Genomic DNA, 25864 nt, shown 5'->3' on the forward strand with positions numbered 1-25864 from the left:
TTTTTGATATCTTAGATAGTTGAGACGGGTCACAGTCTTACCTGTGCGCAAAAAGCTGTGAGCCACTTGATTTACCAACTATGCATAAATATTCGTAAGTATAAATCAGTTTGAAAATTAAATCCGAATTGCGTATACAAAAGGTTTAGCTTCAATTTAAATTTAGCAACAAACAAGTTCTAATGTCATTCTGTCAAATTTAAACTTCACAAATAATCTATCATCAGGATTCACTTTGACAACAGAAGAAACCCAAAAACGAAAACAAATGGGATGGTAGGTTGCTCTTTAACGGATATTATACTTTAAGGCTTTTTTTCTAAAACAAACGAAATTTATTTGTATATCGATGAATTCTCGCTTGATCGTTTCTGTGGAAGGGAAGTCGTTATCAATGTTATTCTCTACCGAAATTTTATGTTGGATACTCCTGATTAAAATTTATGAACGTACCTTTTTGTAAGAGTATAAAAACACGCTGAAGCAAAACTACATTCATATAGAAACTAGGAAGCAAAAAAAACGGCCCAGAGGGTACATTCACCAGTGTGCCTGGGGACATTTTGAATAAGCGTACACGAAATCAATCAACGACTTCTGACGTAATGAAATTAGCTTGAGTGGTGGAGCGGGGTACGTAAGCAGACATATGTATCTTGATTGTTTTTGCTCGATAGCTGGATATGGTACAATATCATTGTCTTCATGGTGTGTAAGCCAAAAACGTTTTGCAATCTCGTCCTTATTTGATGAGACAAGGGTAAGGTTTGGGTTCTTAGTCAAAAGAATAACTTTGTTTGGCTCGTTGCAATCCATCAGTTAAAGTGAAAACGAAAGACTTATTTATTCACCAAATGGCTTTAATCCTCTTCAATCCACCATTTAATATTAAAATTATACCTGTTTGATTGTGTTCAAAAGAAAAGAGCGTTTTTCAACAAATTCAAACGAAGCACACATTAACGAACATAATTTCATTAAATGAACGCAAATTTGTGTCTTAACTCAGGCCTAACGACTGGTCCCTCTACACGCTCTTATTTCTAGAATTGCATAGAGTAAGTTGCGGATCTAGGGCTAAATATTGGTGCCTGGAACTGATCATTGGGGTTACCTAATATTCCTCCGCCACTACATAGAGTGCATTTTAGGAGACACTGCTGACAAGGCATTCTTCCAGCAAACTGTGCTCTGATGTCGTTTCTTCCTAACAGAAGAAAACTTTGCAACAATTGATTTATAAACAAACTTTTACGCCGCAAAGATATATTTTGTGCCGTGAACAAACAGAAAAAGAAAAACATGCGCCACCAAATGGCCAACGAAATATAAAAGTGCTCTGTACAGTCAGTGCAGAAGGGAGATGGAAAATATGCTGTTCTTTTATGTATAGTGAGAGTGGGAGTAAGCCGAATATATAATAAACAGTGGAAAGAAGGTGGAAGCAAATCCAGCATAGAAGACACAAAAAGCAAAATAAAATTGAAAGCATTCGCAAGTTAAATAATAATGTAACCAAAACACAAAAGCGCAAATAAAGTAGTTGAGTACGCTGGACGGAATCGCAAAGCAGGAGAAGGGGAAATTTGCGTATAAAAACGGAATCGGTGTATGGGCAGATGGTACACGGATGATATATGTACATCGAATACACTCGAACATTAAGCAAAATGAATTGTTCAAAAATTTAGATATGTACATTTATGTACATACATATACATTTGATACGATCATTAGTGTGAAAATGGTACTAATAACAAAAATCATCTCATGCCTCTTGCTCATTTCTATGGTAGCTATTTACTGTTACATTTGCTTTTATGGGAGCATAACGTTGAAAAGATACGTTAGATACGTTCCTCGGCCATTAACACTAGATTTACCCCAAACATTTTTATACCTATTTATACCAGAGCCAGTCAATTTGACTGGTTAAGAAAAGTCCTATTATTTTATATTAAAATTCGTAATCCTTTAAAAGATTTAATGAGACATAAAACCAGAGGGCCGGGGCTAACTTCGACCGCGTCAAAGTTTGTATACCCTTGCAACTTTTATGGTAACTCTAAAAAGGCTAATATTGCGAAAGAACGGCCAATCTTAGTATAGGAAATAACGAAGATATTGATCTGAGTCACTGTTTTGCACTGATCGTTCCTATGGGAGCTATATGATATAGTTACCTGATCTTTATCAAATTCGGCACAGTCATTAACAGATATATTAAACTAACAAATGTTTAATTTGAAAGCAATCGCGTCAAAAGTAACGAAGTTATTGACAAAAGTCACTGTTTTCGAAAGATCGCTCCTATGGGAGCTATATGATATAGTAACCCGATCTTTATCAAATTCGGCACAGCCATTAACAGATATATTAAACTAACAAATGTTTAGTTTGAAAGCAATCGCGTCAAAAAGGACGAAGTTTTTGACAAAAGTCACTGTTTTCGAAAGATCGTTCCTATGGGAGCTATATGATATAGTCACCCGATCTTGATCAAATTTGGCACAGTCGTTTATATGTGTAATTAACTCACCAATATTAAATTTTATGACAATAGCTCACAAAATAACGAAGTTATTGAGAAAAGTCACTGTTCGTGACTTTGCCATTTGTATGGGAGCTATATGATATAGTGATCCGATCCGGCTGAATCCGAGATATACAACGCCTGCAGTATATACAAGCCTACATGCAAAATTTCAGCTCTGTAGCTCTTACGGTCTAGGAGGAGTTTGCGTTGATCCAGACGGACGGACGGACGGACGGACGGACGGACATGGCTATATGAACTCGTCTCGTCGTGCTGATCAAGAATATATATACTTTACTATACTATACTATACTAGTCGGAAATGCTTCCTTCAATGCGTTGCACACTTCTGACCAAAATTAATATACCCTTTTTGCAAGGGTATAAAAATATAAATAAAATAATAAAAATGCATCAATTGTGTTTTAGTTTTAATCTTGCTGTTGTAACAATGCCCTATTTGGCACCATTTACGTACAGGCCGGGGATTCTGCGTTACTGGACGGTGATTTTTATTTGCCTTTCTTCAGCTTGATAACTGATATTCAGCTGTGAGATCTTCAGGGATGTGTAAACAAACTTACAAACAGTGATGTTTCAAACAAGGGAACTTTCTAAAAGGGCAAAATATAAAATATTTGCATATCAATCATTCAAAATGACTGGTTACGGTATAAGTGCCAAAAACAAAAAAAATCTCTTTTCCTATGAACACAAAATGAAATTAACTTATCAAATTGTATGTATTTATTGGTTATTTAAAAAGTCATAACATAATATCGAAAAAAATAAAAACACTTAGTCAATATTTATGAAATAAAAAGTAAAACCAGTCATTTTGACTGGTGTGGTAGATCTAGTGTTAAACATTATCCCATTGGCCCCAAACTGTTTTAAAGTAAGTCAAGATAATAATGTTATCGTGATTATAGGAATTCCAAAAAGAAACTTTACTCTTAAACCAGTTAAAAAATGGGCCAGTAGCTCGGATAAATGGAGCAGACGCATGGACAAACTGGACTTGTCCTGGCTGTATCAATCCGTTCCCACGGATTGTTGAAATGAACCTTACTCAACTAAACGGGCAATCCAGACTGATGTATAACTATCAAGTCATTTTTCCGAACTTTTGGTCAATATCCTAGTATGAATGAAAAACTCCCTAGTCTAAATGCGCTAGCGAATTTCATTTTTGCATCGTGTAAACACAAAAGTCTAAAAAGATTGTTTTTTTTACATTTTAAACCTCGATTCATAAATGTAAGATGTGTGCTGGGTTGTTGGTCTTTTTTGTAGCCCTGGCAAGTTGAGAGTGTGGCCAGTGAGTTGCAGTGAGTCAAGAAGTCGCTTTTTTGAGTTGAACATTAAACGTTGTAATTAATTAAGAATAATTTGTGAACTCGCCCTATTGATACTATTTGTGTTTGTAAACTGATATATCTTTAAAACTTTCTATTTGTTCATATACGAATAAATCTCTTACATAAATCTCCATCCAGGGAGCTAGTGTTTTACTATTTCCACTGGGAATTGCCAATATGATTGCCATTGCGATCCACGTTTTGCTAACCACTTGAACTGAGCTTGCAAGACGTCTACAGCCACGGCATCCTAGTCAATATCCTTTACTGTACTCATCACCCGGAAAAAAGACTAATCCATTTGTGTGCAGTACTTTTCCAATTGTTCTTGCTCAAACAATCGGCATAACCGAAGAACATATCCATAGTTATTTAGAGTCAGTTTTGCAAGAAATATGGATAGTGTGATTTGAATTCTCAGTTAGCATCTATCAGAAAACTTTCCCGAATTTTCTAAGTTTCCCGTGCAACGTGTTGAAAGTAAGTACCATTTTATACAACGCATCAATAATGTATGAAACAGGTAGAAGAAACATTTTCGGACCCCATCAAGTATATAAAGTATTATTGGCCAGCCTCAACAATCGAGTCTAGATGCAACGTCATGTTAACAGCTTTGGAATTAATTCATGGTGTTGTAAAAATTTGTCTAATTTTATGTCATTGCAACTCTCCTTCATGTTTTGCAGACATATCAAAATACAATTATTATTGTATTATTTTCTCTATATCGTCACCTATCACCTTTATTTTTATTGTTTTTTCTTTATATCCCCAACCTGTTTTTGAAAAAACACTGCGAGTTGCCATACTAAGCAAATGAATATTTTGAGCTTCCTAAATTAAAAAGAATTAGTATATTTATACTAAATAAAAATTATGAATTGGACATACACTTTGAAAGAAATCAAAATCGTACCAAAAGTGATTAAGATTTTAAAATATATAGGTACATCTGAGCATCGTACCGTACAAAAAAAAAAAAAATCAAATTAGTCACCATAGTTATCCACTATTTCGAAGATAGTTGTTCTTAAGATGAGTTTTAAATGTTACTTTGCAATATTAAAGTAAATTGACCAAATTTTTGTCAGTGTCAAAGTATCCGCAAAGAACTAAAAAAAGCGACAAGCAACTGCTGGATTTCAACAGAGATCAACACTTCACCCAACCCACCCGACTTACCCTACGCCCGGCGATGACCTCACTTCAAACCCCAGTGGCAAGTCGGTAAAAGTCCTCAGTCAAATCAGTTGTTGGCACGATTTTTGCAAGCCAAAAAAAAAAAAAAACAAGAAAAACCAGAGGGCCGGGGCTAACTTTGACCGCGTCAAAGTTTGTATACCCTTGCAATTTATTTGGTAACTCTTTCCTTACCTATAGCCATCAAAGTGGAAAAACGTTTAAGCTAAAAAGGCTAATGTTTCCGAAAGAACGGCCTACATAGGAAATAACGAAGATATTGATCAAAGTCACTGTTTTCCACCGATTGTTCCTATGGGAGCTATATGATATAGTTACTCGATCCTTATCAAATTTGGCACAGTCATTAACAGATATATTAAACTAACAAATGTTTAATTTGTAAGCAATCGCGGCAAAAGTAACGAAGTTATTGACAAAAGTCACTGTTTTCGAAAGATCGTTCCTATGGGAGCTATATGATATAGTCACCCGATCTTGATCAAATTTGGCGTAGTCGTTTATATGTGAAATTAACTCACCAATATTAAATTTCACGACAATAGCTCAGAAAATAACGAAGTTATTAAGAAAAGTCACTGTTCGTGACTTTGCCATTTGTATGGGAGCTATATGATATAGTGATCCGATCCGGCTGAATCCGAGATATACAACGCCTGCAGTATATAAAAGCCTACATTCAGCTCTGTAGCTCTAACGGTCTAGGAGGAGTTTGCGTTGATCCAGACGGACGGACGAAAAAATCAAAAAGTTCTTGATGCGCCGCAACAACCAACAAGCCAACGCACACAATCGACAAGCTCTGCGTGTTTCGTTGCCTTAACTTCTTGCACAGAACTTTGGTTTCCGGCTTTTTATGAATTTCAGTTGATTTTTATACTCTGCAGAAGAGTATTAAACAGACAGCAAAGAACATTTCTTAATTTATAATCTAGTAAGTACGACTGATATTAATAAATGTCGAAGCCTTCTATAATATCTGCTGTATATCGTTGACCAATGATGGAATGAGTTGGGCAACAGAGGCGATATTCAGGTAATTTTAGCCAGCTTATACCCAGTAGGGTATAAAAATATCATCGTACGGTGTATATCGATCGACATGGCTTTTCCTTTATCTATAAAGATGGTGGTTGCTATGCTTATTTGATTTTTCTTCAGTACGTGCACCGCAACACCACGCCAAAGCAAATAAAAAGCCGAATTCGAAACAAATACGCAACAATTTTAGTAATTTTCTTTTAAATTAGCAAAATACCAAAGTGGAAACTTTAAACATAACAAGCATAGAATTTTGCCAACGTCGGACCTCCCAAAAAGGAAAGTAGCAGGAGCTGAGGCTAGTAAATGAAAATGAACCAAAACCTTTTTTAGCCATGCCAATTGAAAGTGCTAAGATTGTGTTCTATACCATGCAACCATAGGGTGAAATGTATGTAACAGTCAAAACAGTTCCGACTCCAAAAAGATATATATATTCTTACATAAAAATAATTTTCTTAACAACTATAACAGCTAGAGACATTAAATTTGGTATGAAAATTTGGTAATTATACCATACACTTGGTGAAATGGTATATTAAAGTCGCCAAAATGTATGAACCAGGCAGAAGGAAGCTTTTCCGACCCCATAAAGTATATATATTCTTGATCAGCATCTACAGACGAGTCGATCTTGCCATGTCCGTCCGTCTATCCGTCTGTCCGTATGAGCACCTAGATCTTGAAGATTATAAAGGATAGAGCCACCAAATTTGGTATGTAGACTCGTGTAGTATGTAAAGTAATCAAGTTTATTTCAAAATTTTGACACGCCCCTTTCCACCCCCGCAATTTAAAAAAAGTGCTTATCTCAAAAACTATTCTAGCTAGAGACACCATATTTGGTATGTATTTTCGCTTATTTTGTATGTGTAAAGATGGCCGGAGCTGGCCGTTGGCTGGTGGCGGCGCTAGTGTGCTCATATGCTTGGGTGAGCGAGATACTAAGATATGCTTGTAAGAAGCATGTGAAAATGCATTTGTTTAATAAAGTTGAAATATTTGCTTTACTGGTGTATGGTATACCAAAGTCGGCAAAACGACTTACTTACTTCATTTTCATAAATTTTGCCACGCCCACTTCCGCCTCCATAATTAAGAAAAAAAACCGACTGCTTCCCACAATTGTTTGACTACCGTAATCAAATTCGACACAGGAAATAATCTTATTTATTTCTACCAACCTACCAAATTTTATTGAAATCGAGGCGGTCCATAAAGATACAGCGCTAGAGTGCTCGTGTGCTCGTAGAGTGAGCGAGATAGCGTATCCTTTGAGGCATATAAAAACAATTTAAGAGATATACATTTTGCTTTCGAAATTTAAAATATTCGTTTCTCCTGGTGCATGGTATATTTACCCTGTGCCAACTCGTCTGTTTATCAAAATCGGATGACAACATCATATAAGTAACTCCAACAGAAACGATGGGTTAAAAATTATTTTTGGTCAGATTTGTTATTTTTGTTCCCTATGCGTTTACCCCTAAAAAGGTGATAATTCTGATAATTATGGATATCATATAGCATATAGCGCGCCTCACTGATCCAGCTGTCTAGCTTGTTTTTTGGCGAAAACTCGACTTTTTAGATAAAATGTTTGTGGCGTGTGACACCTGTAGGTACGAAGAGCAGAACAACTTGTATGGATCTTGCCGAAGTTCGCGTCGCCCCACTGTTTTTGGATTCTTTGTAAATCTTTTTATTAAGCGGTAAGTTGTTAAATTAAACCCTATTGCTTATGGAAAAGAGTTAGCTTTTCTTCTCCTGTACGACATTTCTTCTCCTAATGCGTTAAATCAAAGCGAAACCAAATTTGTATTCATTCTTAAACCTTAATGATTACCAACATAAGCACGAGCTCAGACAGGTACATATATGAGAAAACTTTTCCCTCCCAGTATGTTGTATAAAACTTGCGTCATAAACATCTTTCATCTTTGTTGTAAGCAAAACATCACAAAGTAAGTATTCAGTCGGAGGTGGCAGCAAAGCCAATAAAGATACTTGTTGAAGTTAAAGTTGGCCAGCCACACTTTTCCAGAATTTTGCAATTAAACAAAAACCAAGAACGAAGAGCCAATAAAAGTTTTACCAGTTGAGATGGACACACCCACGCACACACACACACTCATAGGTCATGCGAGCAACGCCTTAAACACGAGGACAGGGCTGAAACAATGAACTTCTAATATCCCAATGACTGCGCTTCGATTATAGACATATTGACTGGAAGTTTTTGGATCAACACATCATCTAACTTGATGCAGATGATGATTATACCCCAGTCGCTGTCGACAGCATTATGCCCATATGCTGCATTTACATTGAAAAACCTGCAAATTGAAAGAGCTACTCAATATCAAAAGGGACATAGGCAGCCCACTCTAGCCTCTGGAGTCTTCTTGTACAATAAAATTTTGCATTTGTTCTAATTCTTCTGCATATCTTTATGTACCATGCCTTAAAAAAAACTTCTTTAGGATTAGAGAACGGAAATCGCGAAAATACTACAATAAAAAGAGACAGACATATAAATCATTAGTAGGCACCGAATCTGCTCTTAGTTTTTCGCAGCAATCCTAGTTTGTAAGATATAGGTGCCATCTCGAATTCCTTTGAGTTAATAAGCCGTGTTTCGTTACTTATTTTGGATTACATAGATTTAATATTAACCTATCTTACGATGTATTGACTAAATTAGATCTTTTGAGTAAACATTAGTTACAACCAGAGGGCCGTGGCCAAATGCATTTTCACATGCTTTTTACTAGCATATCTTAGTATCTCGCTCACTCAAGCATAATAAGCGTAACAAGCGTAATCTATCAACCTAACTATATTTTACAAGCACCAACAACTATGGCCTTCGGCTTAGATGAAAACTACATCCATACACCAGCCTGAGTTTCGAATCCAGATCATCTTTGTTCAGTTGCCCTACTGGGCCATTTAGACAACTCATCTAACGGGCACCGAAAAAGTATCCATCCTTTAATTTATCATTTGTTTATATTTCGGGGCGGCACGGGCGTGGCAAAAATTCAAAATAAGCTCTATTTATTTACAAATTACATGGATCTACATACCAAATTTAATGGCTCTATCTCTTATAGTCTCCGAAATCTAGGTGTTCATACAGACGGACGGACAGACGGACATGGCTAGATCGACTCGGCTGTTGATCCTGTTAAATACTTTTTTGGCGACTTTAATATGCCATTTCACCCTATGGATTGATGGTTTAAAAAGATTGGCAGAACTTACAATGCCAGAGGCCACTTCTTTGTTCATACCCTTAGGCTTCGCACTTAACAAACCCTACTACTTATATCATTGACGACATATTATACCATCTAGAAGAATACATAGAGTAAGGTGAAGAAATTTAAGTAAATTAAATATAGTGAATATCGCTTGCTAAAACTCTTCGTCGCTTGTAAGAGGAATTCTCTGCACAAGGGTAAGATTCCGAAAAGGCGAGGTTTTAACCCCTCTGAGACGAATTTCTTACTTATGACGCAAGAATAAAATGGAACACATGTGTATGTAGATGTGTATGTACATATGTGCAATATATGTACATAGATAACAATTTTGTATTTCTTTATCAGTAAGTAATGACCCAAACAAAAACAAAACTTATTTATCCACCAACTTTCAGCTCTATATCTTAGGGTTAATAAAAATAATGCATTTACCTACTTGCATACATATCTATGTACTTGTATGTACGTATATGTACATACATAGATACATATGTGTGCATATATGTACAAGTTCCAATGTGTGTATTTGCGGATAATACGAGTAAAAATAAAGATTAATGAATTCGAATTCACTTGTGAACATAATTAAAAATTTAATTATTTTCAATGGTTGTGAAAGAAGGGAGTGGAACCACAGGATGGAGAGGTAGTACATCCAGAAGGGCTTGCTTATAACCTTACATCTCCATGTGGAGATGTGTTTGTGTGTAGCTATGTATGGGCTGTTGTGGGTGGATTGATGTTTGTGTTCGCATATGTAAATATATTTGTATTTGCGTTTGTTTTTTGTATTTGCTGCCTATTAATGTCAAGTTGCCATAATGAGCACATAAAAAGCAACTGATGATGCCCAAACCAGAACAAATCCAAACTCAAACTCAGGAACAAAGTCAAGGCCCAAGTAGGTTTTCTACATATGTATGTACATACATACATATGTATGTATGTATGTATGTCTGTATTTTTTTGTTGGCTTGATAAGGACTTGCTGTCGGGTAGGACCTTGTCGCAATGATGCTTTTCCACTTATTTATGAAAATGAACCAGAAATCAAGAAGTTAAATTGGTTTTGTGTTTTGTAACTTTGTTGCTCTGTTCTGTGCTGTCTTCTGCTCCGTCTGTTGCGCTATGTATCCACAACCTGTCGGTTTTCTGCATGTTTGTACATGCATACGTACATATGTATGTATGTATGTATGTATTATTATTTATAGATGAATGTGTACATTGTATGTATTTATTATATATGTATAAACACTTGTGAACATGTTCATCTATGAGTGGGTGTGATTACATAGATTCACACTCTTATTTTACACATACAATCTTACATATGTACATATGTATGTACATGTGCTTATTAGGTTAAATAACTGACAAACGGGAAATACGCAAATCCGTAAACAGACATCAAGAAGAATAAATATGTGTACACAGGGCCAAATATAAAGTGAAATTTATACCCGTCCGTTAAGCCTAAATACGTATTATGCAGACGCCACACTTCACCCATACAAAGAAAAACTTTTTGGCGTGTTGACATGTGGAATCAATTCGACGAGAACGGGCACAGTTGGCGAACAGCTCTGACGGACACACACTGAGAAAAACAAGATATGTACATATGTATGTATGTAGGACAAAGTGGGGCTAATCAGCGCATGAGGCAACCCGGCGCAGTCGAATTATCTTGAAATATAATAGCACGATCCAAAAAGTAATAAGTATCCTAAGGTCGCATTTTGGTAGGCTCTATTTGGATAATACAGACGTATCCAATTCGTAGTATCCAAAATTTCGGGATTATGTAATTTTTAACCTCAAAAAAAAATTTTTTAATTTTGATAGATGTTAATTAAAACAGGTTCCGATATGTATTAACTTATGGTGTTCACTCCGTGTTTTTTTTAAATTCACACAGTTTTAAAATATTTAGTTTAAAATGCTAAAACTGAGGGTGGGGCAAAGTGACGCATTAGTAGAAATGTAAATATGGCGTTTTAAAATCATAACTATATTTGAATAAAAGTCCGATATATCAACCAGTTATTGATAAAAAACAGTATATGTGGCAGAATCAGACGGATCAGAATACTATATTATATAGCTCCATACAATCGATCAAATTAACAATCATAATTGAAAGTCTAAACCAATCAACATTGTTGGTGGTACACAAAGTGTTTTTATAATCAAGTTTTTTAATATTAAACTATATTTTTTTTTTTTAAAAATCGCTTTATTTTGTATAAAAACTTGTAAAACGCCGACGCGCCACATTGCCCCGCTATTTTTGACAACGCCGATTTGGGGTATGTTCGAAAAAACCGCCATAGCTTTGTAACTGTAAATTATATCGAAACGTAATTTTGGTCAATAGTTGGACAATGAATTAACCTTTAAGTGCTCATATGAGAGGATACGAGCTCCCGATCAGGATATATGAGGGATTAAAAAAAAATGCGCCAATTAGCCCCCCCTATATATATTTACATATGTATATAGGTATTCAAAAAGATACCAGCTAGATGATAAGTTATTAAAAACATAAGATACCTGTGAAAATGTATTAATCATTTTACGATAAACCCGAACTTTTGATTTGGCTTGTTTTTGAGTGTAGGAACCCTGTTTTGTGGGCGTTGTCTTTGTATTTTCATTTCGCATACCATAACTACAACATCAACAATAACATGACTGGAAATGTCACAGACACACATACAAACATACATACATATGTACCTACATACATACAAACTAATCCTACAGTCTTACATACATACACACATATCTTTTACAAGTTCCATTGTAACAGTTTTCGTAACTGTTTTTGATAATCAAAAGCAATTTATATGCCATGAACTTTCTGTACGGGCTATCTATGTATGTGTGCTCTTTCACTTTTATGCGACGACAAAATTATTTGAGTGAAAAGTTTAATTTTGTAATGCAAAAAGTTCTTTTGAGTTAATTTAAGGCTATTTTTAGTATTCGGGGATAGGAATGCTTATAATATACATATACTTTTAGTATTCGTATTTACGCCAAATATTCAATCCGGTAATTAATTTTATGTTAATAACTTATTTGTGAGAGTTTCAAGGAGCCTTATTATTCTCTATTAAAAATCTTTTTATACCATACACCCATAGGGTGAAATGGTATATTAAAGTCGCCAAAATGTATGTAACAGGCAGAAGGAAGCATCTCCGACCCCACAAAGTATATATATTCTTGATCAGGATCAACAACCGAGTCGATCTAGCCATGTCCGTCTGTCCGTCCGTCTGTCCGTCCGTCCGTCTGTCCGTATGAACACCTAGATCTCGGAAACTGTAAGAGCTAGAGCCACCAAATTTGGTATGTAGACTTGTGTAGTATGTAGAGTGATCAAGTTTATTTCAAATTTTTGCCACGCCCCTTTCCGCCCCCGCAATTTAAAAAAAGCGTTTATCTCAAAAACTATTCCAGCTAGAGACACCATATTTGGTATGTATATTCGCTTAGTAAATGCACACATTTTGTATGTGTAAAAATTTTGCCACGCCCTTTTCCGCCCCCGTAATTTGAAAAACTTGATTATCTCCCTTATTTTTTTACCTTATGCAATCAAATTTGGCACACTTAAATTAAATACTAATATCTAGCAAAATACCAAATTTGATCAAAATCGGACAAAAAACAGTCGAGTTATGCATATAAACGTTTTTCCATAAGGCCGGAGTTGGCCGTTGTCTGGTGGGGGCGCTAGGGTGCTCGTATGATTGAGTGAGCGAGATACTAAGTATGCTTGTAAAAAGCATGTGAAAATGCATTTGTTTAATAAAGTTGAAATATTTGCTTTACTGGTGTATGGTATACCTGAGTCGGCGAGACGACTTACTTACTTCATTCTTAAAGCTTACGTATATGACCGAAACGATTCTAGTTTTAAAAGTATTTCACAAATATTTAAAATTCATGCAATTTTAATAAGATAATAATAGAATTATTAATTATTATAAGAAACAATTTAAAAATTGTTTGACTAATTTAATCGCCACAGATTCTACTATTTAACCATTACTTATTCGTGATTACTAAAAATGTTTCGATCTATAGCACCCTTAATTGTTAACCGATAACCGAAAAAGAGTTAGGCTGTTTAAGTAATAACGAACAATAACATTAACCAACTGCCATTTGTTTTGATAATATTAAGTAATAAACTTAATGAGAGGTAAAGTGTAGACCTCTCAACTTTTTTGACTTTTTTATGATGGTTATATAAAATTCTTTTTACTTGCATTGCAAGAACATGTCGATAGTCTATTTAAATCTACATATTAAATTTCATGTCTCTAGCCATTCTATAATGGTGCTTTAAGAAAATTAGTTTTGTTTGTTTGGCGAATTTCCGTTACTTTTGATAAGAAATCTTTTGAAATTCGCTGAAGGAGTAAGTAAGCCGTTGAATGTCTACTATAAAGTTGATACAGCTTAAGACGAATGTCACTTACATATATAGGTCCATTATCGGCGTCTCAAAATCACCTTCTTTAGTATTTCACTATAATATAACACTAATGCACCTGACAGCGTTATTAATGCGTAGCGTCAACGACTCAGGCAAAGGTCCTTTAGTCCCTTTATAAATTGCATTAACATATTACATGCAGGCACCACAGAAAGCCAAGGAGGGATAGAGGCAGACAAGTAAATAGAAAGAAGGACAGAGAGAGAAAGATAGAAGTAAAGGGCGGTTATACAACGAAGACAAAGACGAAGCTAGAGTCCGTACAAACAACAACAAATAAGCGCTTAATTACAAGCTATTAACATCATTAAAGATGAACAATTTAAATGATTCCCGCATGAATTAACATATTACCTTGCAGACAGACACTCTTACTACGGGTCTAGAGACCATACCCTCTGGACTTCGGGCGCCTGACTTAAGGAATGATGGGGGATACAAACAATGTATGTATGTATGTATGTATGTATGTTGGTCGACAACATAAACACATATCGTCGAACATGCGTACATATAAACATAAGTATATTAATCATCGTCTTTATAAGTATTTTTGACCGCGACCTCTCTACTTTAGTTTACAGACAGAAAAAGTGTTTTGTGTGTTGTCTTAGTTTTTGTTGCTTGGCTCTTGTTATGAGATATTCAAGAAAACAGTTTTCAAGATGTTCCACTTTTTCAATTCAACTCAACTTCAATCCCAAATTTTTTATTTGATATTTGGATAAACGTTTTTAATAGGTGTTGCAGATTACAGATTAGCATTTGCAAATGATTTACTTAAGATTTCTGCCATCGGCTATTGCAAGGAATATGTATTGTTTGTTTTAATTTTGACAAATTTGAAAACTTTCAAACGATATTTGAACATTTGAAACACAAATTTTTGGAGGTGGAATAGGGCATTTTGAAGGGGAAATCATTCTTGGGGATTGGTTATTAGATATTTTGACCAGTTTCATACGCAGTTCCAAAAAGTGGAATTATTAACTGGTTTGCTTAGTGAACGGAGGGTAAGGAGGGGGACGGGCACTTGCCTAACTGACCGACTGCTTGCTGTATACTGGGCAGAAGCCACTGGTAGGCCGAGCTACCTTGACCTTGAATGCTTAAAATTACACAGCAAGCACTTGTTCGACAACAACGATTGTGTACATACATGTACATACATATGTAGATTGAGTTAATTGTTTAGGGCAATCAATTTTTGTGTTTATTTATTATAATTTAATTTAATTCATTCTCATTTAACTTACCATATCTGGTACAATTTTTCGGTTAGACGTATAAAATACAATATGATGTTCACGATTTACAGCTGTCGGTATTTCGTTCAATATAATCACTAATATACCACTGCATTTACGAGCTACTTGTATTGCAGTAGACGAGAATCCATAAATATTCAAATGCCTGGTCGGGCCAGTTTATTAAAAAGAACAAAAACCAAACTCGTTTTTCTGAGTATTTGATTTCGCACACTAAAGGGTGAGGGAATATATATATCTATGTGTGAATCGTATAGTTGTATGCACTTCAAAGAAATGTTTTGCAAACCGGTCTCTAAATATACATATACACATGTACATACATACATATGTGTATATAAATACGAAAAGATATGCATAGGTGTGTAACCTACCTACCGAGTGTACATATGTATGTATGTTCGTACATATGTATGCACATGCTTACTTACATATGTATGTATATGTTTGTGTACCTAGTATATATTAGACAGACCATGAATATTGGCTGTCAGTTATATTGGGCGTACAGGTGACTCGTTTTCGTTTGAAATGTAAATTATACCCACTCGCTGCTCGAGTATGCGGTTTGAGAACATCGCTAAGTTGGCACAGCAATTTTTTGTTTGTTTAAAAAATTAAAAATAATTTCCAAATATTTTTTTTCAATCGTTTTATTTAGTACATCTGTACAAGCAATGGCAATTTGGCAATGGCAACCAAAAATTTGACGGACGGACGGTCGACTCGGCTGTTGATGCTGATCAAGAAAATATATACTTTATGGGGTCGGAAAAGCTTTCTTCTGCCTGTTAAATACATTTTGGCTACTTTAATATACCATTTCACCCTATGGGTGCATGGCATAACTATAAAGTACACTTATGTCTGGCATAAAGTAATAAGTAATACAAATAGCATAGAACATGGAAATAAATTTATACTATTTTGCTACCCTTACCATCCAAACAAGAGTACATTGCGTATACGTCATTATAGAGTTGAGTTGGAGCATTTACGTACACCTTTAAGTGTTCGGCCAAACCAGGATAAAAAGTTTTTAACACAACTTTATACATAGGTTCTACCTCAGGTTTACATTTATTATTACTTGTGGGACAACCCTCTGCCAAATAAGTTATGGTCTACAAAAGACAAACACTTTGGTTAAGCTTTTTCTGTTATTGGGAATTTAATAAATACATATAAATAACATCAACATTTCATAACATAAAAACAGTTTTGATTTTGTATACCCTTGCGACCTCCGACCTAAAATTGGTCGGATGTTTGGGAGGAAACTTAATATTTGAGCTACTTATAACCCGTGTAAGATAAAGTATGGAAATTGTCAGAATCGAACCACTATATCATATAGTCATAGAAGAAACATCGGTGAAGAAATTGGAGTAGTAGCGTTGCGTCTGTGTGTGTATGCGTGTGCAGCTGCTCTGTGGGTTTCAAGCAATGACCTAGTAGAGCCGATTTATATTGACTGTAACTTGTGTTATGTTTATCCGATCTGTTTGAAATTTCGGGACCTGATGCTTTATATCCAAAACTATCATATTAGTAAATTTCATGGGGATAGTCCAATTTTTATGAAAATGTTTCTTTTAGAGCTATATGATATAGTGGTCCGATCCTGACAATTTTCATACTTTATCTGCTCCGGGTTATAAGTAGCTCAAATATCAAGTTTTATCCCGATAGCTTTTAAGATGGCGGCGTGAAGTTGATTTGCACAGACGGACGGACGGACGGACAGACGGACATGGCTATTTCGACTCAGCTTCTCATGCTGATCAAGAATATATATACTTTATGGGGTCGGAAACGTCTCCTTCGGTGCGTTATAAGTTGAGTAAAAAGAGTAATAATTTAAATGTTTTGTCTGTATATAAAAGAATTGAGTTGCAGAAATAGAATGTTGACATGTAAAAATATTATAGCCAAAGACTGCAAGGGCTATGCCGAAGTTAGCTTCTTTGATATTTTTAACATCAAATTCTACAACAATTTTAATATCGATATAAGATGGATAACATAAATCTACTTTATACGTACATATGTGTAACATCAGTACTGAGTTTTGTTTTGATAACTATATAGATTTTATGCCAAAAACAAAGAAAAACGACATTTTGGCCCACTGTGTGTCCGTTCATTTGGATCAACACAAATTCCTAAAAATATCAGTTATGCTAGACACTACAGGCATTGTAAGTCTCGGATTTAAGAATCGGACCACTATACGAACGATTGGTCAAAAGTCAGTGTTTTGTCCATGTTTATACCTATTTTAATTGTAAGTTACTTTAAATGAAACTCCTTCCACTCAATCAACTTTACTATACTAAAACATACACTGTCTGTGAAATGAGCGGAAGCAGAACCATCAGCCACTCAATGGTATAATAATTAATTACAAATTTGGCAACCAAAAGGAATATAAAAATTTCTCCAGAGGTATAGCGGACGTTGACGATACTATGCGCAGTACGTTCAAGTGGCCCCTACGACACCAGGACAAAGCCTGTTACGCGCGAGCCCAAGCAGATAACTGCCCACCTCCCACCCGACCGACCGAGGCGTGCAGCCGTATAACGCACGGCACGAATCGCGTGGACAAAATACACAATAGAAAAGACAGACAAACAAATAATACTATAGCTATCTATTAACTAAATGGGATAGGATAGATGTTTTAAGCATATTAATAGAAAACTCTGAGCCGATTACAGGGGATAGAAGGTTGTAATCAGAGCAGAGGACCCTAAAAGGTTCATGCATAGCATAGTTAGAAGAACAACGACTAAGGGATAAAGGTATCAAAGGATGTCTACTCCGTCTACATGGTACCGACAGATTCACCTGAGCTAATAACTCAGGCGAGTCGATATCACCAATTAGGAGCTTGTGCATAAAAATGACACCAAGCATAATTCTACGGTTAGTTAGGGACGGAAGGTTAATCAAGAGAAGTCTACTAGAATACGAAGGCAAATTGACATTGCGATCCCAGCTTAAGCCACGAAGAGCACATAACAAGAACTGCTTTTGAACGGATTTTAGTCTAATCTGGTGCGACTCATATTGAGGTGACCAAATGCAAGATCCATACTCTAAAATAGGACGGACAAGCGAAGTAAAAAGAACTTTAGTTGTATAGGGGTCATCAAATTCTTTTGACCATCTTTTAATGAAACCCAGGACACTCATGGCCTTTGTGACCGTGGTGAAAATATGGATGTTAAAATTTAGCTTATGGTCCATAAGTACGCCCAAATCATTCATATTATTTAGACGTTCTAAAGGGCTGTTGTTTAGAAATAAGTGACCAGTTGAGGAGAGTTACGAAAAAAGTCATTACCTTACATTTGGTAGTGTTAAGATTTAGTAGATTAAACTGGCACCAGGATTGAAAGTTTTTAAGATCAGCTTGTAGCCGACTAAATGAATCTGTATCTTTATAAGTAAGACAAAGCTTGACATCGTCAGCATACATAAGCACACGCGAATGAACAATGACTGATGGAAGATCGTTAATAAATAGTGTGAAGAGCAGAGGGCCAAGATGACTACCTTGAGGTACACCAGAAGTCACAGAAATGGAAACGGAAAAAGAAGACTTAAAAAGTACCTTCTGTTTTCTATTTGTTAAATATTCTCGAACCCAAGAAAGGAAAAGGGGTGGAAACCCAATGTCGCTCAGCTTAGAAAGTAATAGGGTATGATTAACGGAATCAAAGGCTTTGCTGAAGTCAGTGTATATGACATCAGTTTGTTTACCATTTTTGAACCCCTTGATAATTATTGATGTAAATTCTAAAAGGTTAGTGGTTGTAGATCTACGTTTCACAAGCCCATGTTGATGGCGAAATAATAGAGCTGCAAAAATGTTGCAATTGAGAAGTTATAATTTTCTCAAAAGCTTTCGGAATAGCGGACAATTTTGAGATACCCCTATAGTTAGAGGCTTCGGACTTTTTGCCATTTTTATGCAGAGGAATAATATACGACTTCTTCCAAATAGATGGAAAAGAGGAAGATTCTACAGACAATAGAAACAATTTTAAAATGGGTTTACATAATGCGTTTGCACAGAACCTAAGTACACATCCAGGAAGACTGTCTGGCCCCGGAGAGTAAACAGGTTTAACTAATTTAAGTTCGCTAAGAATAGAACTTTCATCAATCACTGGATTGAAAATGCAATTAGCCTTTTTTAAATGATAAGGATACGGACTTGCTCGATATTCCGTTGAGGAATAAGTTGTTTTGAAAAAGCTCGCAAACATATCGGCAATTGCCTAATCAGTGCTCGCTTTTTATACCATACACCCATAGGGTGAAATGGTATATTAAAGTCGCCAAAATGTATGTAACAGGCAGAAGGAAGCATCTCCGACCCCACAAAGTATATATATTCTTGATCACGATCAACAACCGAGTCGATCTAGCCATGTCCGTCTGTCCGTCCGTCCGTCCGTCCGTCTGTCCCTCTGTCCGTATGAACACCTAGATCTTGGAGACTGTAAGAGCTAGAGCCACCAAATTTGGTATGTAGACTCGTGTAGTATGTAGAGTGATCAAGTTTATTTCAAATTTTTGCCACGCCCCTTTCCGCCCCCTCAATTTAAAAAAAACGTTTATCTCATAAACTATTCCAGCTAGAGACACCATATTTGGTATGTATATTCGCTTAGTAAATGCACACATTTTGTATGTATTAAAATTTTGCCACGCCCTTTTCCGCCCCCGTAATTTGAAAAACTTGATTATCTCCCGTATTTTTTTACCTTATGTAATCAAATTTGGCACACTTAAATATACTAATATCTAGCAAAATACCAAATTTGATTAAAATCGGACAAAAAACAGTCGAGTTATGCATATAAACGTTTTTCCATAAGGCCGGAGTTGGCCGTTGGCTGGTGGGGGCGCTAGGGTGCTCGTATGATTGAGTGAGCGAGATACTAAGATATGCTTGTAAGAATCATGTGAAAATGCATTTGTTTAATAAAGTTGAAATGTTTGCTTTACTGGTGTATGGTATACCTAAGTCGGCGAGACGACTTACTTACTTCTTTATTTTAAAAAGACAAAAAAGATGGGTGCACAGAGGTCTTACGTTTAGAATTAACAAAATTATAAAATTGTTTAGGGTCAGAAGAAAACTGAAGCTTACACCGCTGAAGATAATTCTTATAGCATTGTGTATTAAGCATCATGAATTTTGAACGAGCGACTGTATACAGAGCATAATCTGATGAACGACGTGTTTTTTGAAACTTCTTATAATATCGTGTCTTCACATTTTTCAAATTGGATAGCTCGCGAGAGAACCAGGGAGGTTTGTTAAGCCGCTCCAGCCTACCAAGAGGCACACAAATATCAAAGAGTGAATTCAGAGTATCATAGAAAAAACGAACAGCCGAGTTCATATCACTACAATTGTACAGATAAGACCAATCGGTAGTAGCAATGTTTTCATTAGGGCTTGCAAAGTCAGTCTTATGAAAGCACCTTGTTAGAGGTAACTCATTTGAACCAAGTAATGGTGAAAGCAAGGGCAAATCAATTTTTAAATTTAATGTAGGATGAAATTTGTCTTCTGGAAGAACAAATGGTTCGATCTTAGTAACCTCACAATAAGAATAAATATGAAGTTGAACTTGCAATTTAAGCCATAAATACAAAGCCGTACTGGTGCGCTTCAATGGCAGCTCCATAGAACATGAAATAGGGAAGATTATATATCATATATCTTATATATAAGCAAAATAGCTGTAGTACAGTACCCTATCGCATGGGCCATCCATAAAGCTAAGCCTAGGGTAGTCCACAGAACTGCAGGTTAGTTAAAACAAGAGAGCCGGGGCTAACTTCGACCGCGTCAAAGTTTGTATACCCTTGCAACATTTTTGGTAACTCTTTCCTTACCTATAGCAATCAAAGTGGAAAAAACGTTTAAGCTAAAAAGGCTAATGTTTCCGAAAGAACGGCTTAGGAAATAACGAAGATATTGATCAAAGTCACTGTTTTCCACTCATCGTTCCTATGGGAGCTATATGATATAGTTACCCGATCCTTATCAAATTTGGCACAGTCATTACCAGATATATTAAACTAACAAATGTTTAATTTGAAAGCAATCGCGTCAAAAGTAACGAAGTTATTGACAAAGGTCACTGTTTTCGAAAGATCGTTCCTATGGGAGCTATATGATATCACCCGATCTTGATCAAATTTGGCACAGTCGCCTATTAGTATAATTAACTAACCAATATGAAATTTCACGACAGTAGCTCAGAAAATAACGAAGTTATTAAGAAAAGTCACTGTTCGTGACTTTGTCATTTGTATGGGAGCTATATGATATAGTGATCTGATCCGGCTGAATCCGAGATATACAACGCCTGCAGAATATACAAGCCTACATGCAAAATTTCAGCTCTGTAGCTCTTACGGTCTAGGAGGAGTTTGCGTTGATCCAGACGGACGGACGGAAGGACATGGCTATTTGAACTCATCTCGTCGTGCTGATCAAGAATATATATACTTTATATGGTCGGAAATGCTTCCTTCTATGCGTTGCACACTTTTGACCAAAATTAATATACCCTTTATGCAAGGGTATAAAAATAAAAACAAAGATTTAATTAACCCTTAATGATTTAAACGGGTATAGATAAAGTTATCCTGCCTCTCCTTACTTCCTACAAACTCTCTCTCTCTTCCCCAATTTTCAATTGCCAACTGTGTAAAAAGTTAAAAAGCGGTACTGAAAAATTTCTATTATGTTGGGAAATTTTTGTTCTCTTTTTGCGTGCTATTAACAACAACAAACTGCTAAAGTGAATGCGCCCGAGCCAAACTCAGAATTTCAGAGGCACTGCCACCCATTAAATAAAACTTAATTAGCCCTAAATAAGCAACAGAGCCAATGAGCAGAGAGCGACCGAGGGGAAAGGGTGCACCGGCTGGTGGCTGTGGTACGTGGGGTGAGGGTGAATGACTTTGCATTTTAATGCAAAACAGTAATACCATTGATTACTTCGGCTGGGTTGGATGGGAGCTGTTGCAGTATTTCTCGTTCTTGTGAATTTTGCGCGATAAGTTGATTAAATTGCATAAAAGTGGGCCTGAACAGAGGACGAGCAGTGAATGAGGAATAAAACGCATTAGTCGGCGGTTGAGTGGCGGCAGAACTTAAATTGAGATTGAGTGCCGCTAATTTGAATTCGTAATTTCCTTTTTCAGTCCGACACACTAAACGAAAGTCCGACTTTGTGGGGCCTCCGATGGGAGGGTATGACCGTAAAATTTCTTAGAATACTGCAATTCCGTTGCTAGCTTTTTCTATCGTTATGCTACCTCGTCTCCCCCCTTATTCATTTTTTCCTCCATATTCTCTAACATTACGGCTGCATTATTTGAGCTTTAGAAAAGTCTAAAGGCACTTGCAACTACTATACCTTTTGCATCCTTTCGTTCTTTCAACTTTATCGTGCAACTTGCAACTTTGCTTTTGTCAGTTTAACGACATCGCAGCAATGGTCGAACGAGCACGCAAGTACGGTCAGTAAAAGCAGCAAACACGCCAAGGAATCCAGAAGGACAGCATAAGTGTCTGAACGATGTCGTACCCAGTAGTACAAAGAATAAAGTGTTTCTCAACCTGTTTTACATTCGATTACTTACGATATAAATAATCCATCAAAAAAGTATAAACATTTATCAAAAATCTTGGCTTGAAAATTAAAGAATCATCAAATATCATTCACATTTTTCGCTTTTGGGTAGCTTCCTAAAATTTAATTCTCTATCGATTTTATAATTATTTAAAAAATCTCCTGGAACAGGACGAAAACAAAAAAATATATAAATACATTTGGACTATTCAATATTATTCCATGCTATCTTGTTTATTTCATTATTACTCACACGGATCAATTAATCGTAACTCCCTTAATATTTAAATGCTTTGCCAAGGACAAGGGTAATTTTTCTTAAACAGCAATTGAAAGACGGCACTTTGCAACACAAGTAATTATAAAAACTTGTTTCTATTACTATACAACAAAAGGACTGTACTTTTAATTTCGCTTTGATATATTGTCGAATAAAACTAAATGAATTTTTTTTTTTAAATTGGTAATTTCTTATTTTTGCTTTTACTAAACTCCCTTTTATGATGCCCTTATTTAGTACCCTAACCCAGTTGGGTTGGGTAGACTATTATACAGTACAGTACATATACCAGCACATTAAACTGATCAACTTAAATAACACTACGCGACGTTTGGCCTTTTTTACTCCCTTGCAAAAAAAGTATTTTTGTTAAATTCTGATATTTTGGATGTGGGCTTACATTTTCATTAAAATTAATTTGGTCAAAACAATTTGTACATATGTGGCTATCATTAGACTTTATAATTATCAAAAATATCGAATTTTGTTATAGTTGATAAATTTGTTTAACATCAAATGACTACTCTCTTTTAAGCGTTACTTTGATATAGGTTTGTAGGCTGCGCTTTTGTAGAATTTATGTGAAAGGCTTTTTACTTTGAGACCAGTGGAGAAAGACTAACACAAAAACTTGCAACAAAATACAAACTTGAGCACGGCCGAAGTAGACCTGACCCTCTAGTTCTATACATTTTTTTTTTTTGTTTCTGGTTCTTTGGTGAACCTCGACAAATATAGTTCAAAGTCGTGCTACATCGTAAATCCATCGTTGAACTATAAAGAACCTCCTTACTGCGATTCGCACCTCTCTTGCCTGAACCTCGAAGAACCTAAGTTCGCTTGGCTTTGGGCTTTTGCTCGGCTGCCCCAACCCGTGAGCACTTTTTAATCCGATTTTGTTGCATTTTTTTTGTACCGTACTGCGCTGAGTGTATATGTGTTTCTTGGCGATTACGTTCGCTTTTCCTCTTCTTTCTCCGGCATTCCACTTTTTGATTATTTTAGTTTAACCCTGTGTATTGTAACCACCTAACGATTTCACATTTTTTATTTAATGTAAGCGGTGTTTCCCATTTTCCGCTGTTCTTTTTGCTGCCAGCCTTGGTTGACTATTTTGAGCTGTAAAAGCCCTTAACAATAGCTTAGCTCTGCAGACCATAAGTTTAACTAGAATGCACTGGAAATTGTTTTTGATTTTTCAGATACCAAGTACGTCTACATAACACTTTTATGCATAAGCTGTTATATGTATAGAAAACTGTGTAGTGTATTCTCCGTTGGACCAACATGCGATTGCTCCATAGAAATGTTTAGGGTGAAGTCATCTGACACGAAAGCGAAGCTGTAATCACAATTAGTCTCGAGACTATCGCATATAGACATGCATAGAGCAAAAAATTCAACTCATATGTGCAAGCTTTTCCTTTTTTGTCAAAATTATTTTAGTATATGGCAAGGTCCCCTAACAAAGGTTTCTAATGGACTGAATTCCTTTTAAAATTAAAATGGTTCTCTACCACTGATTTGAATTTGTTTGCGTAATCCTTTCGACTCAAATAGTGCTTATGTACACACTGACCACCAACACAAGGTACAAGAGATACCACAAGCACTAGCATCCAGCTCTCTGAGAATGCCCAAGTCCTTCACTGAACTCCAAATCGGAAGTTCGTGTATCGTTGCCTTCTGCCTTCTGGCTGCTATTTCCATTCGTTGGCTCTTTTCTAGTTGGCCTATTTGCATTATGAATTATTTATTTTGTTTATTTCTTCTTTGAAAACCAAAAACGACCGCCGGAAAATGTTGCAAAAGTGGGAATACTTGACGTCGTTCTTGTGATAAACGTTCGCTAAAACAAAACCCAGGCCCCTAAAATAAAGCACACGAAATTCGTGGAAAGTGTTTGTTTGGATTAAATTTATGAATATTTTATTCAAGAAAAAAGTTCTAGCTACCAGGGTAAGCTTCTGCAATGCCAGAAAGTTTTGTCTATAAATTCTTTTTTTTTGGTTTCGTTTACGGCACAACCCGTGCATGCCGCTACAACACAACTACCCACATTCTCATACTGACACCACAATTACCAACATCATTCCCTTTTCCAACAACCCCAATTCGCTTTAGGGTACAATTTTTGTCAAGTTGTTTATTTTGACGGCATCATAAAATAAAATATCGACGGAATATCTTTGCAAGGGTTGAAACTCCATCTAAATAGTTGAAATACTTATAACAAAAACTGTAATGGAAGCCATTATCTTGATACATATTTTGATAACTTACGAGGCTCATAAATAATGCGGGTACTAAATTCTTTCAGCTTTAGAGGTATATTAAATATCGTGCAAATCATTCGGTAGGCTCGCTGGAAATCTGCAATACAGAATTGGTAAATTAAAATGGGCAACTCAAAGAAAAAAACAATTATTTTGGGAAAACATATTTTTTAACCGATCGAATAAATTCAAACCAGTCATATTCTACGTTTCTAAACTGGTTTTTGTCCGACCCCATAAACTATATATGTATGTATGTATATTCTTGACCAGCATGAGAAGCTGAGTCGATATAGCCATGTCCGTCTGTCCGTCCGTCCGTCGGTGCGTATGCGTTTTTTTTGGGCTTTGTATTACTTGGGTAAAATAAAGTATGAAAATCATCAGGATCGGACTACTATATCATATAGTTCTAGTTCAGAAATTGGAGTATCCCCA

At 35.9% G+C, this 25864-nt stretch overlaps 1 protein-coding gene across 2 annotated transcripts in view; it reads right to left on the reverse strand.

Annotated features, from left to right (window-relative positions):
- LOC6651915 (Ig-like and fibronectin type-III domain-containing protein 2) overlaps window positions 1–25523 on the reverse strand; it is a 105263-nt gene extending 79740 nt beyond the window's left edge. For both annotated transcript variants that reach the window (XM_002074360.4, XM_047011807.1), the window contains exon 1: window positions 25434–25523. In XM_002074360.4, the coding sequence (XP_002074396.3) occupies window positions 25434–25442 (9 nt within the window). In that variant the 5' untranslated portion in view covers window positions 25443–25523. The remainder of the gene's footprint in view (window positions 1–25433) is intronic.
- Between the last annotated feature and the right edge of the window lie 341 nt (window positions 25524–25864).

Source organism: Drosophila willistoni (assembly GCF_018902025.1).
Source record: "Drosophila willistoni isolate 14030-0811.24 chromosome XR unlocalized genomic scaffold, UCI_dwil_1.1 Seg106, whole genome shotgun sequence".
NCBI lineage: Eukaryota > Metazoa > Arthropoda > Insecta > Diptera > Drosophilidae > Drosophila > Drosophila willistoni.